General features: G+C 42.0%; 1 protein-coding gene across 4 annotated transcripts in view; it reads left to right on the plus strand.

Annotated features, from left to right (window-relative positions):
• Window positions 1–20,564, plus strand: part of CXXC4 (CXXC finger protein 4) — a 52,676-nt gene that overhangs the window by 25,589 nt on the left and 6,523 nt on the right. Inside the window, exons 2-3 of one of the 4 annotated variants that reach the window (XR_003763379.1) lie at window positions 4,206–5,713; window positions 6,534–6,609. Coding sequence is in view for 3 of the 4 variants with exons in the window: in XM_029076944.1 (XP_028932777.1) it covers window positions 6,534–6,620 (87 nt within the window). In the remaining variant the exon portion in view is untranslated. Of the gene's footprint in view, window positions 1–4,205; window positions 8,512–20,564 lie in introns of those variants that run through there. The other 3 variants (XM_029076944.1, XM_029076945.2, XM_029076943.1) reach the window with 3 other exon arrangements.

The following is a 20,564-nucleotide window of genomic DNA, read 5'->3' on the forward strand; positions in this document are numbered from 1 at the left end:
CACATCAGATATGTCATTTTCCGGACGGCAGGATTTGCAGCCTACCTTGTGGGAATAAGCCTGCTCTTTGTCGGTATCAGTACCTACATAGTGGTGAAGCTGCCTTAAACAATGCCGATCAGCTTCAATCTCATTCCTTTCCTCCCCTCTCCCTCCACTTCCAGAGATCCTGACTTTCCCGTCACTCAGGATAATGATTCCCTGCAAGCATAACCAACATCCACAAACTTGCTGTAATCTCATCAAGAGTTTGATTCCCCAGCTGGGACTCCTGAATTTAGACCAACAGAATGTAGCTGGGCAGTACACTTAATGCTGCACTGTTGGTGTGCTGAGGCCATGAATGATTGGAAAGAACTGTCCTTGGATGAAGCAAACCTTGTCTGTTATGATGGTGAAAATAGCAGACATATTCCCACAAACCAGGCCTAACCGTACTTGAAGAATTTAATTCAATTCACTATATCATCCCTGAAAATAAAATCTGGTCCCTTTGGCTCAGCCCGAAAAGAAATCATAGTGGGGTGAAATGAGATGCTGGCTATGAGTCCAATGAGACATTTAATTCAGTTGCCAATCAATAAGTAGTACTTATTGGACATCTAGGTACAGAGGACGCCTCCACTAAGCACCTGGAGAGTACATTAGAGTTATAAAGAACTTGCAGTCTAGCCAGGGAGATAAACACAAAGTAATTTACAGGTAGATAAAGAAAGTAAAATGGATCCAAAGATGAGTAAGTGCTTATATAAGTTAGTATGTACAGCAATGTTCTCACTTTGTGTGAGAGTGTAAATGCATGGTTAGTACAGGAGTGCTGAAATTGAGGTTGGGGGATTGTGACTAGGAAGAAAAAAAGAATTAGGAGTGTCTCCTGGAGGACATGTGATTTCTGGAGGGCTTTGACGATGGGTAGAGGTGCGGTCTGGAAGATCTGAAGAGATCTGAAGAGTTCCAGATGGGAGAAGGGTCTGAACGAGGTGTCCGGGCCAGGTGAGATGACCACAAGGCACGATGAGTAGGTTGGCTTGAGAGGAATGAAGTGTGATATGGGGCGTAGTTAGAAAAAGAGAGCTGATTGAGGATTGTGTCATCAATGGTCAGGCAATTTTTGCTTGATGTGGAGAAGCATGAGTAACCATTAAAGGTTTTTGAGGAGTGAGAAGTGAAATTGCTTTTCCTGGCAATTTCCCAGTGGTTTGGTTTTCATGGGTTCCCTTAATCTAATGGTTTGAGAGCACACTGAGTAGGAAGCTAATGGATTGTTATTGGTAAAGGTGAGCAAGGATAATGCAAAATGTGGGGAGCTTCTTTTGAAATTGGGTGTGAGGTGGAATAATGATTCTCCAAGACTATTTGCAAGGCTAATAACAAACCATTAGCACTTGAACAATTAGATGCCAAAATAATGGCTTTTTTGTAGTACAGTAATTTTGTAGGTTATCTATGCCTAAAGTGTTGGGGCACACAGCTCTTGATTTTAGCCCTTTGGAGCACAGAAATACAATGGCAGCTTTGCCCTTCGAAAATATTGTTCTCTATGTTTAAAGATCTGATTGACCTTTTAATCAGACAACAACTTCCAGTAAGTATGACAACTTGTAACAAAATAACTTAGTCTCATGCTGCAAGGAGGTAAATAAAGGCCTACTCAAATCAATCCTGTTTTCCAGAAGTATCATAGTCAAAGTTTTATTGTATTTTTAACAAAGAAAATATAAATGTAATGATTCTCTTGAGACAAATTGGTCTAAGGTCTGAAATATGGTTTTAACCTCTTTTATAAATTATAAATCTTCTACATCTCATACGTCGATAGCTGTCATCTTGCAAATTATTCTGTCCTGTTTGGGTGGCTTACTACACAATTAGTTCTCAGCCTCTCTTGAAGGAAGGTTACTTCTGTGTGGTACTGTTATCCGTAAATCCGAAACCCTGTACCCGAAATCCTTCGGATATGCCCTTCCATCCACGCTCAGAGGATGATGATTGCTGAAGGGGAATGCAGTGAGTGTCTTTTTGGCAAGTTAGAAAGCAAAGAAAAACGCTATAATTCAAATTAGGTTTATACCATAAGCAAAACTTTAATAATTGTGAGCTAATGTTGAAGGACTAAGACATTCATGAAGAGGTGGACTACTGCAGAAATCAAGTGACATCGACTGCTGTTGGCAATGTGTCTCCCAACTCTGTTGTAGTGTATTTTTCCAAATGCTTAGTTCAGTGCTGTACAACCAGTAAACCCTCAGTAAATGCCATTGATCATGATCATTTGATTCTCTGGTGCTACCCAGGGCTTAAATGCCATTCGTTTGATATGGGGATCAGCTTTTAGGTTCCTTACCTAAAACTGGGAAATCTGACATTGAAAATCATGTTCATTCCTGAGTGGGCACAGTATTGCTTTTAAAAATTTGGGCATTTTGGCATTAAAAATTCAGTTTCACAGCAGAGACAATGTGAATGTCCTTTTTCCTCCCAATTAGAACTTTTAAAAACTGGCTTTTCAAGAACAGACAAAGGGACTGCAATGTTTAGGCATCTTATTCTTGAATACAGATACCGATACCAGAAGGGTCTGGGACAAGCTCATGGTGTAACAGCAGTGTGTGACCTTGTGCCTTGTGGAGTGGGAGGAGCTAGTTTTTCCCCCAGTGCAGTTTAGTGACGCACACCTCACCCCCAGCTACCCAGTCTGCTCCCGCGGCGTTGTCTGCTTAAGCTCCCCACCTACCGCAGTCCCAGAGCAGCTCCACCCCCTGGTTCTGGTCTGCTGCTGCCTCCAGAGATAATCGATGGGTGGAAAGGCGGCCCAGAGGAAGCAGCAAGGCTCAGAACTCCACATCCAGCAAGGCAGCCTGCTTAGTGCAGACTCTGGCTGGTTACCTCCCTCTCCCCTTCCCCTTCCTCCAGCCAAAGAGAGATCCTCCAGAAAATATTTAACAGCCTTCCTGAAAAGGGCTTGGAAAGAAGCGTAACATTGTGTTCCGCATCGTTGAATAATTGTAGGGTGGGCTGCTTTCCAGTGAGGTGTGTGTGTGTGTTTGTATGCATGCATACACACATATGTACACACACACACAAACACAACCCCATAAGATGCTTCTCTTTACTACTACGTTCTGATTAGTTCCTATTATGCACTGCCTTTAACAGATCCAGTAATTGCCAAATGAAATTGCTAATAATAAATCATATAATGGTATTGGTGGATATCACATCCTTTTTAAAAAGGGCTTCCCCAGGAGGAAGTACTAACAACACTGGATTCTGGGAACATCATTACCTGGGTGAATTGGGTATATTTTGCATCTGATCAGGGGAAATAAGACTTGGAATGATATTGGAAAAAAGTTTTATTATCAACAGTCATATGAATGCATTTTATTGAACCATGCTTCGATTTTTTGGTATCTCGGTTCTGCCTTCTTTAACTTAATTTCAATGATTTTTCAAGTGTTAACCCTTTAAACCAAGGGAGGGTGATTTCCTGCCTGGCTATAATAGCTGTATGGGACTCTGCCTGTTAAGCCCATGATTAGACTGTAAGCCCGTGATTAGACTGTAAGCCCATCAATGGCCTTATCTGTTGCTGAACTGTATATTCCAAGGACTTAGTACAGTGCTCTGCACATAGTAAGCACTCAAAAAATACTATTGAATGAATGAATGATGTCACGGTGTCTCAGGTTCAAAGAGGCGACTATTGCAATAGTCTGGAATAGAAGGCTGGAGCAACTCAGATATATCTCATCCTAGTGGGATTTCTTTATTTTTCCCCCTAGTAAGACAATCCTCTCCCTAATAACCTTAGAACACCTCAAGAGATGGGCAAGTCCTGCCCTGTTGTGCCTCTCCTTGCCCTCCCTATTGGACTTTCAGAATTCCTGGGGGCAGAGAGCTGAACCTCCTTCCCTTTCACATCCCTGTCCAAACATTTTTTAATGTCCATTTTCCAACACACATGTTTTTAAACTCCCATTCACCTCTTCAGGCTTATCTTGTCTGATAAGGCTGGAGGAAGCCGCCATTTGACTTTTTGTCGTAAAATGGCCTTTTCACTTTCTATTACATGTTGAAATATGTGAGTCACCATGCTAAAGCTCATTAACTCAAAATATGGCTGAAGTCTAAAGGGAAAGAAATCTAATTTCTCATTGCCATAGAAAGAAAGCTTAACTTGTTTTCTTGCTTTTTTTTTATAGAGAACACCTGTTCCCAGCGCTGAAGCCTTCCGATGGTTCTTTTAAGCAGTAGAGTATCTTATTTCCAAGGCAGTCGGAAGTGAATGGCAAATTAAAGTCTTGTTTTAAGAAACTGCTTAGTCATCTACTGAAGAAAATACTCAGATACTATTTTCATTTTGTGTATAGGAGTTTCCTCAAAAATGAAACATAAAATCTGGGAGCCTGGGGAAGTGGCCAGTCTATTTACCTTCAGTACACTCATTCTTTCTTGGATGTAATTTAGCTATCCTAGTGAAGTTGTTGTCTATTTTTCAAGTGGCTGTAAAATAATTAAGTTTGGGTAAACTCCTGCTGTAAAATCATGTATCTTTGCAAAGTAACATATCTATACTTCATTTTCAAATATATGTGTTTCAGTACTGTAAACTGTACAGATAGCAGCTTGTATTTTGTGTGTTTAGACACAAGGAGACAATCAGGTCTGAGCATCTATGGAGATTAACGGTTTATACACAACAGTGCAGTTCTGCGAGTTTAATCAGGAGCAATAAATTCTAGCTTTAAATATTTTTTTCTTTGCCAGTTGTTCAGTGACAACAGCAGCACTGTGTGCCCCACATCCTTCCTTAGAGACTTGATGCCAAATTTTACAAGAGTAAAAGATGATGATGCATCTAGCAATTACTTTAGGTTGTAGTGTTGTAAGAGGGGAAAACATTATAAAAGTTTCAATTAATCTTTTTGAGCACTATACTAGAGTAGCGGTTATGCATTTGCACCGCTTACAAAAGAGCTGTACAGGGGATATGCCTCCAGAGTACTTAGAATAGGTGACTTGCCTTTGACTGCATTGTTAGGTGGAGTTCTCACAGTGGGCCGGGCAGAATCAGTCTGGTACAGTCTGTTTTTTAGGAGACAGGAGAGTGGAGCTCCGTATCTTAGAAAAGAACTCTACAGTTGATGATATTGGCCTTCCCATCCGGGGTGGTGCTGTAGACCTTGTCAGCAGGAAACAAGAAAATTTTATCAAATGTATCCGATTATCTTCACTTCCACGTATGATGCTCATTGGTGAGGCTTGGTATGGTCCAGGCCTCCTTCAATTCTTCAGGTCCTTCTGTCTTAAAGTTCCGATAGCCTGGATACATCTCGGTTAAGTGTGTCCATAATCTCCTTCACGTCTTTGTCGGTCCATTCGGCCTCAGTGAAATGCTCCACCCACATTTCTTTCCGGTCCCAGCAACCCCTCACTCTCTCACTCCAGGGAACAGCCGTGGGCCCCAGGCAGAACCTGCTCCAGCTCAGCCAGCATCGACATTCTGTAAGCGGCTGACGTGACTGACACTCCCTTGAGACTTATTGGGTCTCCCCACTAGAGTCGGGCCTCATTGTACCAGTCACAAAGGAGACAGCCGGGTCATCGAGCTAGGCACCTGGGTAGAGAAAACAAGCTCGATGCACATTCCTGGCTTCTCCGTGTAGGGGGATGATCACCCCTAGCTTTGAGTCATCACTGAAGCAGCCAGGTCATTTGAACCCCTCTGCCTGTCATTTCCTTTTTTTCAATCCTTAGACCTGCATTCACCAGCTGGAAACATGTTTGGAAACTAGGAGAGTGTCTACTAAGGAGAAAATTAGAAGAATTTGGAGTCAGCATAGTTGATCTGGGGAACGGGAGAGGGGCACAGGAAGCATACATGCAGGGGGGTGGTTTTTGTTAGTGTTTAGCTGTCAGTTTGGATTGTAATGAAATGATTGGGAGGTCCAGGTGAGAAGAATCAGGCCTAGGTGAGGGGTAGGGGAACCAATGATATGATGGGGCAGTGAAGCTTTAAGATGCCAATGTAGAAACCATTCACAGAGTTCACCTCTCACAGACCGTGACACAGCCTATGCTTCATTGAGGAGATGGCCCCTTTCGAATCACCACACTGTGTGTCGGACGACTCCATTTTTAGAAAAGGCAGTGAAACAAGCCACAGAAATGAAACAAAGCTTAGTGTTAATTGATTTGGTAGCTTTATACTTAGTGTTATTTCATTTTAGATTACTCTGATTAGAACCTCTGTTTTACAGGGTGGGACCAATGAGAGCTGTGTAAATTTGTTGTTACCAAAAATGCTTATTAATTAAAACTGAGGGAAGTGTTTTTGCACAGCTGGCTGGTAAGCTCGCGTGGCATTTTGGAAGATTGTGCTAACTCTTACAGAAGTAAAACAAAATTCAGTTCAGGCTACATTAGGTGTACAATACCTTTCAAAGATATTTCTAGCAATGTACTCACTGTCTGAAATACCCTAATGTTGCATGTCTTGATGTGGGTTTTTTTTGTTTGTTTGTTTTAAGGAACTGATGGAATCTGTATATTGTAAATGTGATGTTTTACCTGTCAATTCAAAACTATTAGAGAAAAAGAAGCCTGATGATCATTAAAATGAACAAAGGTAAACTTTATTTGATTCCTGCATATTTTTGATTCTGGATATTGTTCCTTTATGTCATAAGATTTTTATGTTTGGTAAACAATATTTATGTAATGTATGTGTATAAGAGCATTCTGGTTAGTGATGTTTGAAGAAAAGATAACCCTTTTCTGACCTCCCTCCATTTCTCTCCTGTACATCACATATAAATGTTTGAAAAGCAAATCATTAAAATGCTGAGTTTTAATGACTAAAGTATTGATTTTCTCACAACCCCTGGTTAGTTTTCATTTACAAACTACAAAAGCAAATGCAGGCTAAAAGTTTGATGTCTTCTAGGTGAAAATAATAAAGACTCCCTAAAATGAATTACAAATAACCCCCCCCCCCCCACAAAACAACTTTTAAATGTTCCCTGACACCTGATTAAGGAGCAATGCTGTCAGGAGGCTTGTTTCCAAACACACCCACATCCACCTACTCAGTGCCATTTCCCTGATGAGAGGGGAGGTTAGACTCCCAGGGTGCCTTGCAGGTTTTCTTGATCTGGCTTGAGGGGAAAATCTCAATGAGTGTAGCGAGCACACTGTTTTCTCTTCTCCAGGATCCAGCCTGGATATTAGCCATTGATGGATGCCAAAGCCATTACATCTGTCCTGTGGTAACTCTGCCTCCCGCTGAACCACTTCCAGACCTCACCTCCTCCTCTTGCCCTAGTCCTCAGCCTCCAGCATCCTTCAGGCAGAGCAGTACCATCTATTGGTCCCACACGGGAGGAGGTTAACACTTCCCCTTGTTGAAGGTTGACTCTCCTGCTCTTACATGGGAGGAGGATAACATTTCCCCTTCTGGAAAGGACACAGAAGCTTGACTCTTCTGTTCTTATACGCTCCTCCCCCTGAATTTGGGAAGAGGAAAGGGCAGAATAGGAATTCATAATTTTATAATGATGGTATTTATTAAGTGCTTACTCTGTGCCAAGCACGGCTGTTATCATCAGGGTAGATATAAGATCATCAAATCAGACCACAGTCTATCAGTTGCCCTTTCGTACTTGGGACTCATAGACCAAGAGGGAGGGAGAAAAGGTAATTTATCCCCATTTTACAAATAAGAAAACTGAGGCACTGAGAAATTCAGTGACCTGCCCAACGTTGCACAGCAGGATAGTGATGAAGCTGGGACTAGAACCCAGGCCCTTTGACCCCAAATCCTGTGCTCTCCCATTAGGCTGTAAGACCCTCTCTAAGAGAAAGAAATGCTCCCTTTTGTTATGAATCCCTACCACATAAGTCACACAGTCAATGCTAAAGCATATAAAGTCTTTATACTAGCTCTATCTGTAATCAAAAAATGAAAAAAAGAAGGTAGTTAAATGAACATACCATTCAGGGTCGTATACAGTCAGCAAAAGCCGTAGTAGGTCTTTGATCATAGTTAGATGCATAGTGATATCAAGCAGTTGGTTCTCATGTAACCACTAAATGTTTCAGATTTTGTTTTCATTAGGTTTGGCAGTCTCACACTGAGCTCTACTTATTCCTAGTTAATAAAAGACAGCTACTAAGTTAGGAAGGATTCCATTTTCACCATTGCAGGGAAGTTGGAGATTTTTCAGAAACATGGGCCACAAAAATGTACTCCTTTCACAGTGTTCTCCTATTTCTGAACTGTGCAGTTATCTATTACATTTTCTAATAGATATTTGTGTAAGGTGTATGTATGCTTGTGCAATTATAGAAAAAAAAACAGTTTTGGAAAACAGTGTATTTATTTAAAATATCACTTATGGGGCATGTACCAAACTGTAAAAAAAAGAAAAAAAACACATTCAATTTGCCCAGTAAAGTTGTTTTTGTGAAATATCTGTGTTGTTGAATAAAGGATTTTAGTATTCAAAATATCTCTAGTTTTCCATGGGCAGGTTTTTGTTTGTGGGCTTTAAGTAATGAAAAGATTATCCCTGAAAACTTATCTTCTTCAGGACCAAGAAGGTCATAATTCAGCATTGATTCTTCCTTAGCTGGGTGGCTCCTTCATATGACGTGTGCAAAGGGTTTTTTTCTTTCTCAGTCCATATATGAAAAATCTTTTGTGAATGTCTAGAACGTTTGATGTGACAGTAGAAAATAATGTTTCTTTTAATGAATCCTAGTGTTGTGCTTGTCATTGAGCTCATCGAAAATCGCAGAAATTGAGGCCAAATAGAAAATCAGCAACCTAAAAGAAAAAAAATACATATTCACAGGAAGACCATGGAAAAGCCCATTAACTCATTTACAGGGAATCATTGAGAATGTCTGTGTTTGGAGGGAAATTAATGATGTAGATGCAAGAAACCTCTATGGTTAAAAGTATAAAACTGAAATTTTATCTGTGGTCACCACATACTCACACCCACACCCCCACACAAATACAACAGTACTGAGATGAAATTATTTGTCATTTCATTATTTTCGCTGTTTTATTATTGGTTTATCTTGGACTATGAATGTTGCTTTATTATATGGTGGCAGAAAAACTGACCTTTATTTTACTGCTTCTCAGTACCAGCTTCTGATTTTTCATGACCTTGTAAACTGTAAAATTTTAAAAAAGAGTCTTCACATCATGTAATCCATAGTAAAGTTGCAAAAATTGGAACATCCAATATTTTAAAATATTTTTGAGTGTAGAATGAAATGACCACATGCTAATGACTTTACATTTTTCATAGATTGGTTTGTTCTATGGGCTTAATAAAATAGCTGTTGTACCTAAAGTGGATTGTGAACAGTTCAGAAATGAATCAATCAGTTATATTTATTGGGTGCTTACTGTGTGCAGAACACTGTACTGAGCTCTTGGGAGCATACATTGTAACTATATGATAGAGTTGATAGACACATTCCGAACCCACAGTGAGCAGTTAATGTAAATGAATTAATTACGGACATGTACATAAGTGCTGTGGGGCTGAGTGTTGGGGTGAGGGGGAACACAGAAGCTAGTGGGAGTAGAGGAAATAAGCGCCGGATCAGGGAAGGCCTCTTGGAAGAGCTGTGCCTTCAATAATGCTTTGAAGGGCGGGAGAGTCTTCATATCTGTTGTATATGAAGAGGAGGGAATTACAGGCCAGATGCAGATATGGGGGAGAGGTCAGTAGTGAGATAGATGTGATCGAGGTACAGTGAGTACACTGGGATTAGAGGAGGGAAGTGTGCTGACTGGTTTATAGTAGTAGAGCAGCCTAGTGAGGTAGGAGAGGGTAAGGTGATTGAGTGCTTTAAAGCTGATAGCAAGAACTTTCTGTCTGATGCAGAGGTGGAAGGGCAACCACTGGAAGTTCTGGAGGAGTGGGGAAACATGGAATGATTGTTTCTATAGAAAAGTGATTTGGGCAGCAGAGTTTAGTATGGACCAGAAAGGGAAGAGACAGGAGGTAGGGAGAGTAATCAAGGTGGGCTAGGATAAGGGCTTGGATTAAGGTGATAGCAGTTTGGATGGAGAGGAAAAAGTGGAATTTGTCAGTGTCGTGAAGGTTGAACTGGCAGTGTTTAGTGAAAGATTGAATATGTGGGTTCCATATTGAGTCAAGGATAACATCATGGTTACAGGCTTGGGAGAAAGGAAGAATGGTGGTGCTGTCTACAGTGATGAGAAAATCAAGGGGAAGACAGGGTTTGGGTGGGAAGATAAAGAGTTCTGTTTTGCACATGTTAAATTTGATGAGACAGCAGGGCATGCAAGTAGAGATATCTTGAAGGTAGGCAGAAATACAAGTCTGTAGAGAGGGAGAATTCAGGGCTGGAGATTTAGATCTGGGAATCATCCACATAGACGTGATAGTTAATTTGTGGGAGCGAATAAGTTCTCCAAGGGAGCGGGTGTAGATGGTGAATAGAAGGAGACCCAGAACTGAACCTCAAGGGACTCCCATAGTTAGAAGGTGGAAGGCAAAGAAGAAGCCTATGAAAGAGACTAAGAATAAGTGACCAGAGAGATGAGAGGAGAACTAGGAGAGGACAGTTTCAGTGAAGTCGAGGTTGGATAATGTTTCCAGGAGAAGGGGATGGTCGACAGTGTAGAAGGCAGCTGATAGGTTGAACAGGATTAGGATGGAGTAGAGGCCATTGGATTTGGCAAGAAGGAGGTGATTTGTGACCTTCGAGAAGGCTGTTTTTGTGGAATGAAGAGAATGGAAGCCAGATTGGAGGTGGTCAGTTTTAGAATTGGAGGAAAGTAACTTGAGACAGTAGGTGTAGAAAACTCGCTCAAGGAGCTTGGAGAGGAATGGTACGAGAGAGATGGGGTGATAACTAAAGGGAGCTGTGGGGTCAAGGGAGGGTTTTTTCAGGATGGGGAGGTATGAGTGTGTTTAAAAGGAGTAGAGAAGAAGCCACAGGAGTGCAAACAGTTGAAGATGTTGGTAAATAAGGGAGGGAGAAAGGATGGAGTAATTTCTTTAAGGTGCGAAGGAATGGAGTCAGATTCTCAGGTGGACAGGGTGGATTCTGAGAAGGCAGGAGACCTCCTCAATTCAGAACGAGTCAAATACATTAGTCCCCAAGAGTCCTTAAATACCATCAAATTTCCAGTTGGTTTTCAAGGCAGCCCTGGTAAGAACAGGCCTGAAATGAGAAGGGAACTAAGTTTTTCTCCTGAAATCTTCAAAAGCATAAAATCTAATCAGGTTTTAGTCATAATATGATGAACTCTGCTGTAAGTCCAATGGGAAGATGGTGGTCCCGAGTTTTAGTCCCTGAAGACTACAAGCTTCTTGTGCTTTGGGATCTTGTCTAATCACTCTGTTAAACTGTACTTTTCCAAGTGCTTAGTACAGTGCTCTGCACACAGTAAGCACTCAAAAAATACCATTGATTGATTGATTCATAGTTTCGGCTCTGCAAGTATGGTTCTAGGCTATCAGAACTGAAGATTACTGAGCAAAGAATCCCCTATTGCATGACGGCTGTGCCAAGCAGGAATTCAGAAAAATAGCTGACTTACATGGCTGGCAACTGGCTACTCTTTGTGAGTGCCAAGGAGTGGCATCAAACTCTGCTGTGGATCCTTTGCAGCCATAAGATAGGTCCAGCATATTAAAAGGCTAGTGTTGTACCCCTGCCCACCTAACAAAATTCTGCCCGGTTTTGCACTCTAGGCCCTAGCAGAAATGCGATTGTTAGGAACAAGGGAGTTCAAGTTGAGGAGGACACTGTGAACCCCACTGTCACAATTACCCATCTCTCTCAAAGCCTAATCTGTACCTCACTGATGCTGGGTCAAACAGCCAGAATACCAGGTAGGCTTCTGCTCTCAGTATGAAAGCTTCTGACTGAGGAGTTATCTAGGGTATCTTAATAATTAATGTTTATTATGATATTTCTTAAGTACTTACTGTGTGACACACACTGCACTAAGCACTGGGATAGATACAAGATAATCAGTATGGACACAGTCCCTGTCCTGCACGGGCAGGGATCACAATCTAAAGAGAGGAAGAGCAAGTATTTAATCCCCATTTGCCAGATGAAGAAACAAGTGCTAATGCATGGAAAAGTTAAGCCTTGTGACCTAATAAATAAGGCACAGACCGGGGAGTCAGAGGACTTGAGTTCTAATCCCAGCTTTGCCACTTGTCTGCTGTGTGACCTTGGGCAAGTCCCTTAACTTCTCTGTGCTCAGCTACTTCATCTGTGTGTGAAATGTGGATTAAGACTGTGAGCCCTATGTGGGACATGGACTGTGTCCAACCTGATTAGCTCTTATCTACTCCATCGCTTAGTACAGCACCTGGTACATAGTAAGCCCTTAACAAATACCATTTTTAAAAAAGTTTAGTAATTTGCCCATGGTCACTGAGCAGACAAACAGCAGAGCCAGGATGAGAACCCAGATCTTCTCACTCCCAGACCCTGTACTCTTTCCACTAGGCCACACTGCTTCCCGCAGTTGATAAACTCAGTAGAAATTCAGAAAATAGCCGGCTAACCTGGGTGAGGAGGGCTAAGGTGACTATTGAAGTGGCCACCCTGGCAAACACACCTACCCTAAACTCATTTTGGGTAGGGAATGTGTCTGCTAATTTCTCTTCTATTGTCTGCAAATAATAAGTGCTCAATAAATACCATTGATTGATTGATTGCGGGTCCCTCGTGCTACAGCCCAGAGTCAGCTGCTATTTCTCTGGCCATAAATGAACTTTGTATGTAAAATGCTCCCGTACACTTCACAGTGGGCTGCACCTCTGCCCACCTGCTCACTTAGGCACCCTCTGCCTGAGCGGGAACATGACTGTCAGGGACAAGAGAGTGTGAACAAGAAACTGTGAGTGATTCCGTGCAAACCACTAGCCTTGAAATCAGTTGCTTTCCTCACATTCCTGTCCCCAAAATCTTTGTACTGACCAGAAGTTCATGTACTGTTTATGATGAGAGATTCTTTTATACAATGACAAGAGTGAGAATCATGGATCTAGGGAGAATAGTAAGGGTAAATACAGTTGGGGCCCTGGTCTCTGAACTAAGGGTGTTTTAATAATTATGATATTTGTTAAGTGCTTATTATATGCCAGGCACTGTATTAAGCACTGGGGTGGATATAAGCAAATTGGGTTGGACACAGTCCCTGTCCCACACAGGGCTCACATTCTCAACCTCCGTTTTACAGATGAAGTAACTGAGGCCCAGAGAAATGAAGTGACTTGCCCAAGGTCACACAGCAGGCAAGTGGCAGAGCCAGGACTACAACCCATGACCTTCTGACTCCCAGACCCATGCTCTATCCACTATGCCACGTTGCTTCGTTTTGGACAACTTTTTAATCTTACTGAAGTAGGAGACTGATTTTAGAGGAGAAAAGACTATTTCTTTTTTGTATTTCTATTCATCTTATCTATTTCTCTTGGGAGAAAACAGTGATCTTTAGAGGTTCATATGGTTTTCTTCCCCTCACCCCATACAAAAGATACTTCAAAATGGAGCATTATGGATACATACTTAGGGCTAAATCCATGCAGGCACGTAGGTAATCAATACCCAAGAACTTTGCTTTATTGTGAAATCCTTTCCAAATGCCAAGATCTAAGCTAAACCCTGGTCTTGAGGCCTTCACAATTCTGCTTTTTGGAAAGCTTTTAGAAACTAATTTGAAAATTGCTATGTAGGCTAAATTTCCTTAAAGGAAAATGATAACATTATTCCTATTCTGGGCATCAGTCATTATTTGTTTTGACTTCTGCCTGGATCAGAATTTTCATTCAAAATAAGCCACCTGATTTCTTCATGGACTGAGGGGTTTGTAAACCCCTTGAAGCTACCTAGGGTCCATTTAGTTGTATACTCCTTCAAGACTGTAAACTTCTTGTGGACAGGGAACATGTCTACCAACTCTATAATATTGTTCTCTCCCAACCACTTAGTTTAGTGCTCTACAGTCAATCAGTCAAACTTAATGAGCACTTACTGTGTGCAGCACACTGTACTAAGCACTTGGGAGAATACAATATAACAGAGTTAGTAGACATATTCCCTGCCCACAGTGAGCTCATTCATTCATTCAATAGTATTTATTGAGCGCTTACTATATGCAAAGCACTGTACTAAGTGCTTGGAATGTACAATTCGGGCAACAGGTAGAGACAATCCCTGTCCAATGATGGGTTTACAGTCTAATCTAATGTTACAGCTCACAGTCTAGAGAAGGAGACAGACATTAATAGAAATGTATAAATTCCAGATATGTGCATAAGTGCTGTGAGGTTGGGGGTGGGGAAATATCAAGTGCATTGATTCAGCATAAAACCTTCTAAAAGGGTCATGAGTAATTGTACTTTTCCAATAATAACATTTATCACTGAACCATATAATTGATTCATATAGCACACAGTAAGCACTCAATAAATATGATTGATTGATTGATTATATCTGTCCTCAAAAATTCACCTAAGTCTTCAGGTTGCTGTATGATGGACTTATTGGCAGAGTTAGTTTTGAGGTGCCATGTCTGATCCTTTCCCCACTGCTGTCAGAGTGAAGCCAGATTGCGGGATGGACCCAGTTCTGTACAACCTGTTCTCTGCAACATTATGCAAAGCCATAACAAGGAATTTGCAAGCTGGAGTCAAAATATTCTTTGGATCCAAAACTCAACAAGTTTACAAGACCCTTCAGACATCTTTCAGACAGTGGTTCAGTAACTGTTTATTCAGATGACTGTGCTCTAGAGGAAGATTCCATCCAGTACTACTGGTTTACTATATATCCAAAGAAAAGTAATTATGTGCTAGGCCACTCTTGGAAAATACCACACAAGAAAGGTTTTTACCAACAACATAGAACTTAAAGCCAGCAATAAATTCTGCTACCTAAGCAGTACCCTATGCAACGATGCTAGGATGAAGATATAGACAATGGAAAACCGTCCAGCAGAGTTTTCAGCAGAGTGGAAAAACGAATATGGCAACGAGATGGCAACAGACGGGTTGGAGATCTGTAAGACTGTGGTGGTGTTTAACTTCTTATATGACTGTGAGACCTAGCCCTACTTCAGAAAATCTATGCCAAATCTTCTGCAGAAAGCCTACTATAGTAATTATGATATTAGTTTAGCGCTTTCTATGTGCCAAACACTGTTCTAAAGCACAGGGGTAGATACAAGGTAATCAGGTTGTCCCACGTGGGGCTCACAGGCCTAATCCCCATTTTACAGATGAGGTAACTGAGGCACAGAGCAGTGAAGTGACTTGCCCTCAGTCACACAGCTGACAAGTGGGGGAGTCGGGATTAGAACCCACCACCTCTGACTCCCAAGCCTGTGCTCTTTCCACTAAGCCGTGCTACTATAACTTCTAAGGCACATAGTTATGTTATCTTGGAACTATCCTCAACATCAAATGGCTCAAGGCGTTATATGGTATCAAAAGTACAAGTTACCAATAATAAGGTCTCGAAATGCAGACAGCTCATTAGAGTTACTTTGCTCATGCCAACGCAGCTTTGCTGACAGGACATGTGAAAAGAACAAACAATCATAGCAGGATACCTAAACAATGGATATATGGTGGATTGGAAGGCAGTAGCCCTTAGGTAGGTAGGAAGAATAAGCAATTTAAAGATACAGTGAAGCGAAGTGGCAGACACTGCAATGGAGTAGTAGACTATGGGGAGAGTCCTGCTGTGGACAGACAAGTCTAGCATGCAACAATTAGGAAGGAAGTTAATCTTCTTGAACAAAACATGGCAAAGATAAGGAAACTTAGAGGCAGACTTGAAAACAGAGACAAACCCTGAATGGAACAACCCATTACCTCACCTGCACATGAGGATAGATTTTAACCATTACTTTTGTTATCTTTGAAAATTATGGAGAACTCTCTCTGTATATAGATTGGTGGTATTTGTTAAGTGCTTATTATGTGCCCAGCACTGTGTTAGATAGAAAATAATCAGATTGGACTGAGTCCCTGTTCCTGTCTAAGAAGGAGGGGAGAACAAGAATTGAATCCCCATTTTACAGATGAGGAAACAGAGACACAGAGAAGTTAATAGATTTGCCCAAGGTCACACAGCAGGCAAATACTGGGTCAGTGTGGCCTAGTAGAAAGATTCTCTGACTCCAGGCCTGTACTCTTTCACTTAGGCCATGCTGCTTCTGCGTGTACGTGTGTATCTGTGAGTACTCTGCTGCCTTTGACACTGTCGGCCATCCCCTCCTCCTCCATACCTTATCTCACCTTGGCTTCACGGACTCTGTCCTCTCCTGGTTCTCCTCTTACCTCTCTGGCCGGTCATTCTCAGTCTCCTTCGCTGGAGCCTTCTCCCCCTCCCATCCTCTAACTGTCGGAGTTCCTCAAGGGTCAGTTCTTGGCCCTCTTCTGTTCTCCATTTACACTCACTCCCTCGGTGAACTCATTCGCTCTCACGGCTTTGACTACCATCTCTACGCAGATGACACGCAGATCTACATCTCCGCCCCTGTCCTCTCCCCCTCCCTTCAGGCTCGCATCTCCTCCTGCCTCCGGGACGTCTCCACCTGGATGTCGGCCCACCACCCAGAACTCAACATGAGCGAGACTGAGCTCCTCATCTTCCCTCCCAAACCCGGTCCGCTCCCAGACTTCTCTATCACCGTCGATGGCACGACCATCCTTCCCGTCTCTCAGGCCCGCGATCTCGGTGTCATCCTTGACTCGTCTCTCTCGTTCACCCCACACATCCTATCCGTTACCAAGACCTGCCGGTTTCACCTCTACAATATCACCAAGATCCGCCCTTTCCTCTCCACCCAAATGGCTAACTTACAGCTAGAGGCTCTCGTTATATCCCGGCTAGACTACTATGTCAGCCTTCTCTCTGACCTCCCTTCTTCCTCTCTCGCCCCGCTCCAGTCTGTTCTTCACTCTGCTGCCCGGCTCATCTTCCTGCAGAAACGATCTGGGCATGTCACTCCCCTTCTTAAACAACTCCAGTGGTTGCCTATCAACCTCCGCTCCAAACAAAAACTCCTCACTCTAGGCTTCAAGGCTCTCCATCACCTTGCCCCTTCCTACCTCTCCTCCCTTCTCTCTTTCTACCACCCACCCCGCACGCTCCGCTCCTCCGCCGCCCACCTCCTCACCGTCTCTCGGTCTCGCCTATCCCGCCGTCGACCCCTGGGTCACGTCCTCCCGCGGTCCTGGAACGCCCTCCCTCCTCACCTCCGCCAAACTGATTCTCTTTCCCTCTTCAAAACCCTACTTAAAACTCACCTCCTCCAAGAGGCCTTCCCAGACTGAGCTCCTCTTCTCCCTCTACTCCCTCTGCCACCCCCCCCTTTACCTCTCCGCAGCTAAATCCTCTTTTTCCCCTTTTCCCTCTGCTCCTCCACCTCTCCCTTCCCATCCCCACAGCACTGTACTCGTCCGCTCAACTGTATATATTTTCATTACCCTATTTATTTTGTTAATGAATTGTACATCGCCTTGATTCTATTTAGTTGCCATTGTTTTTACGAGATGTTCTTCCCCTTGACTCTATTTATTGCCATTGTTCTTGTCTGTCCATCTCCCCCGATTAGACTGTAAGCCCGTCAAACGGCAGGGACTGTCTCTATCTGGTTGCCGACTTGTTCATCCCAAGCGCTTAGTACAGTGCTCTGCACATAGTAAGCGCTCAATAAATACTATTGAATGAATGAATGAATACTGTGTGTACTTGTGGATTTATTTATGGTTCTATTTATCTATTTGGATGGTAGTGATGCCTGACTATTTATTTTGTTTTGTTGTCTCCCCCTTTTAGACTGTGAGCCCGTTTTGCGGTAGGGATTGTCTCCATCTGTTACCGAATTGTACTTCCCAAGCATTTAGTACAGTGCTCTGAGCACAGTAAGTGCTCAGTAAATACAATTGAATGAATAAATACTAGAGATAAACTAGAAATTATACGGCTTTCAACAATAAAACCTGGTTCTCCTTGAAGTTTCCCTGATTCTCTTTAAATCTTTGATGCTTTTGATTCTCTTTTCATTTACAAAAGGCCTTACCTTGTGCAGACTACAGGAGGTATTAGTAATATTAACTACAGAAGTACAGTAATAATATCAACTACAGAAGATAGGTTTGACTTTCTCAAAAGAATGTACCTATTTAAATGGACCATCATCATCATCACAATCATCACCAGTATTTATTAAGCACCTACTTTAGGAAAAAACACAGTGCTAGGTGCTTGGGGATTTACTTACAATAAAAACAGAAGACTCATTGAGGTTTCAGTCAATGGGAGAGACAGGCAGGCAGAGATTGCAATCATACAATAGGACATAAGAGTAAGAATCTATCATTTTACTTCTAACTGTTCAATTAAAGTTGGAAGTTTAATAGCAAATCAGATTTTGCCACACTCTTTTTATAAAAGTGTGGTCTTCTGAGCAAAGCAATGGTTTGGGCTGGAGAGACCCTTTATTAGCTTTAAGTAAGGTAGTAAGAAGCACATACTTTAATACTGGGGATTCATGATTCAAATCAATGGCAAAGCCCTCTTGCCTTTATACACGTTTACGGTATTGATAAGCAAGTATCTGACACTTCAAGGAGGTATTCATATGTGTCATGATGGGGTTTTCTAGATTTTTACTTTTGCTGGACATTGCAGTAGGCCAGATGTGGCCACCAACCTGTATTTTATCCATCCCTCTTTCGAAGTTTGTTTCACTTCTTGCTCGCAGTCCTGATACATTTGAAAAGTCTTTGAACTTCTCTCCCAGGTGGTTCAGTCGGAGCGAGACATCAGTAGGGAGGACAGCAGAGAGGGTCAAGCCCGTGAGGGAATGGAATCTGTAGTAATTATATTTTTTTAAATGTTCATACTGTCCCTTAGAAGGTAGAGTGGATTGTAATTTATCAGTTCAGAGTATTCCATATTCTAACACTTTAGAATAGTTCTATTTTCCTAACTCTCAAAGCTTAAACTGTGCTTTGGTGTAACTTCTGTCTGTGAGGAAACTGCATTCATTTCTTAAGCCACTTGGGTACCATTTAGTAAATTGCTGTTTCAGCGGAGTGTCTACTGTTTGGTTCCAACCTAATGATAGTAAGCATTATCCCATGCAGGCAAGGCTAATGTTTCCGGATGTCATAAACCTGTATTTAAGCCTTAGAATGTGCTCTAGACAACGTCTTGTCAGCATGTCCATCTAACAGATAGTGTTATCAGAAGAAGTAATAGTATATATTAAGCGTTTACTGTGTGCATGGCTCTGAACTAAGCACTGGGAAAATAATAATAATGCTGGTATTTGTTAAGCACTTCCTATGTGCCAGCCTCTGCAAATAGCCAAGAAAAAGTAAGAGATAGTCCATGGCCCTCCAGAGGCTTACAAACTAAAAGCAAGGTGAGAAAGTGTTTGGCTACAGACACAGTAGGAAAGGTGAAAGAATATAAATTCCTCATTTTTAGAGAAACCACAAATCATACTTTAAAATCCTTGTCCACATTTCGTGGCAGCATCATGGTTGAAGACAAAAAAACAAAAGAGCAGGGATCTGCATTTAGTGAGAATGAACTGGCAGCTCAGCCTTCTTAGATTGTGAACCCCTTTGGGCCAGAAACTGTGTCTAATTTTTACCTGTGTATAGTTCCCCATCACTTAGTACAGTGCTTGGCACAAAGTAAGGGCCTAATAAATACCATTATCATTACTATTGCTATAAATCCAAAACAAAGTAAATGACAAAGTTCAGAATTTCACAAGTCCAGTGGTAAAGGGGACCTGTAGGAGTACCCCTGTTTTTAGGAGGCCTTGGGGTGCTCCTACCTAGCTCACAGTGAGTCCAGTCACAACCAAAGGTTTCCAAAGATCTACGAGATGTTGCTTGCTGCCGCAGTTTAAAACCCCTCTGTCCCCCACAGTACGTAGGGCAAGTCGGGAACAGTGACCCTGAGTGTTATGATGGGAAGCTGGCAGGGGTTAATGGTGGTTTAGCTCAGCAGTCTGGTGAGAAGAGTATTTGTTGTTATCTATTAAGCACTTGGTTATATTGTATCTACCCCAGTGCTTAGTACAGTGCTTGACATGTAGTAAATACATACTCAGTGCCACCAAAATGAATGAATTGCTGAGGACTGTGCACTGGAATAAATATAGCATGAATAAAGGTAATAAACAGTCCCCCAAACATACTGGACTCATGATATAAATAGAGGTACGTCAAACACCTAAAACAGTAGTAGCAAAAGAATAAGTAACAATAATTCAATAATCCAAGTTAACAATGTTAAACTAAGTAGCCAAACACAGTTCTTGAAGGGAGAGATATTCAAGCTTCTCACCACTCCAGCAAGAAGTGATTTCTAAATAGCCACCCTGGGCTTTAGGGGCTGCAGCCCGAGCCTTGAGATGAGGGACCCCGGCTACAGACACACAAAAATAAATCCACATTTCTATAAATATGAAGAAATATATCTACACATGGCTGACGATAACCCAGCCA

This window comes from Ornithorhynchus anatinus, chromosome 12 (genome assembly GCF_004115215.2).
Source record: "Ornithorhynchus anatinus isolate Pmale09 chromosome 12, mOrnAna1.pri.v4, whole genome shotgun sequence".
Lineage (NCBI taxonomy): Eukaryota > Metazoa > Chordata > Mammalia > Monotremata > Ornithorhynchidae > Ornithorhynchus > Ornithorhynchus anatinus.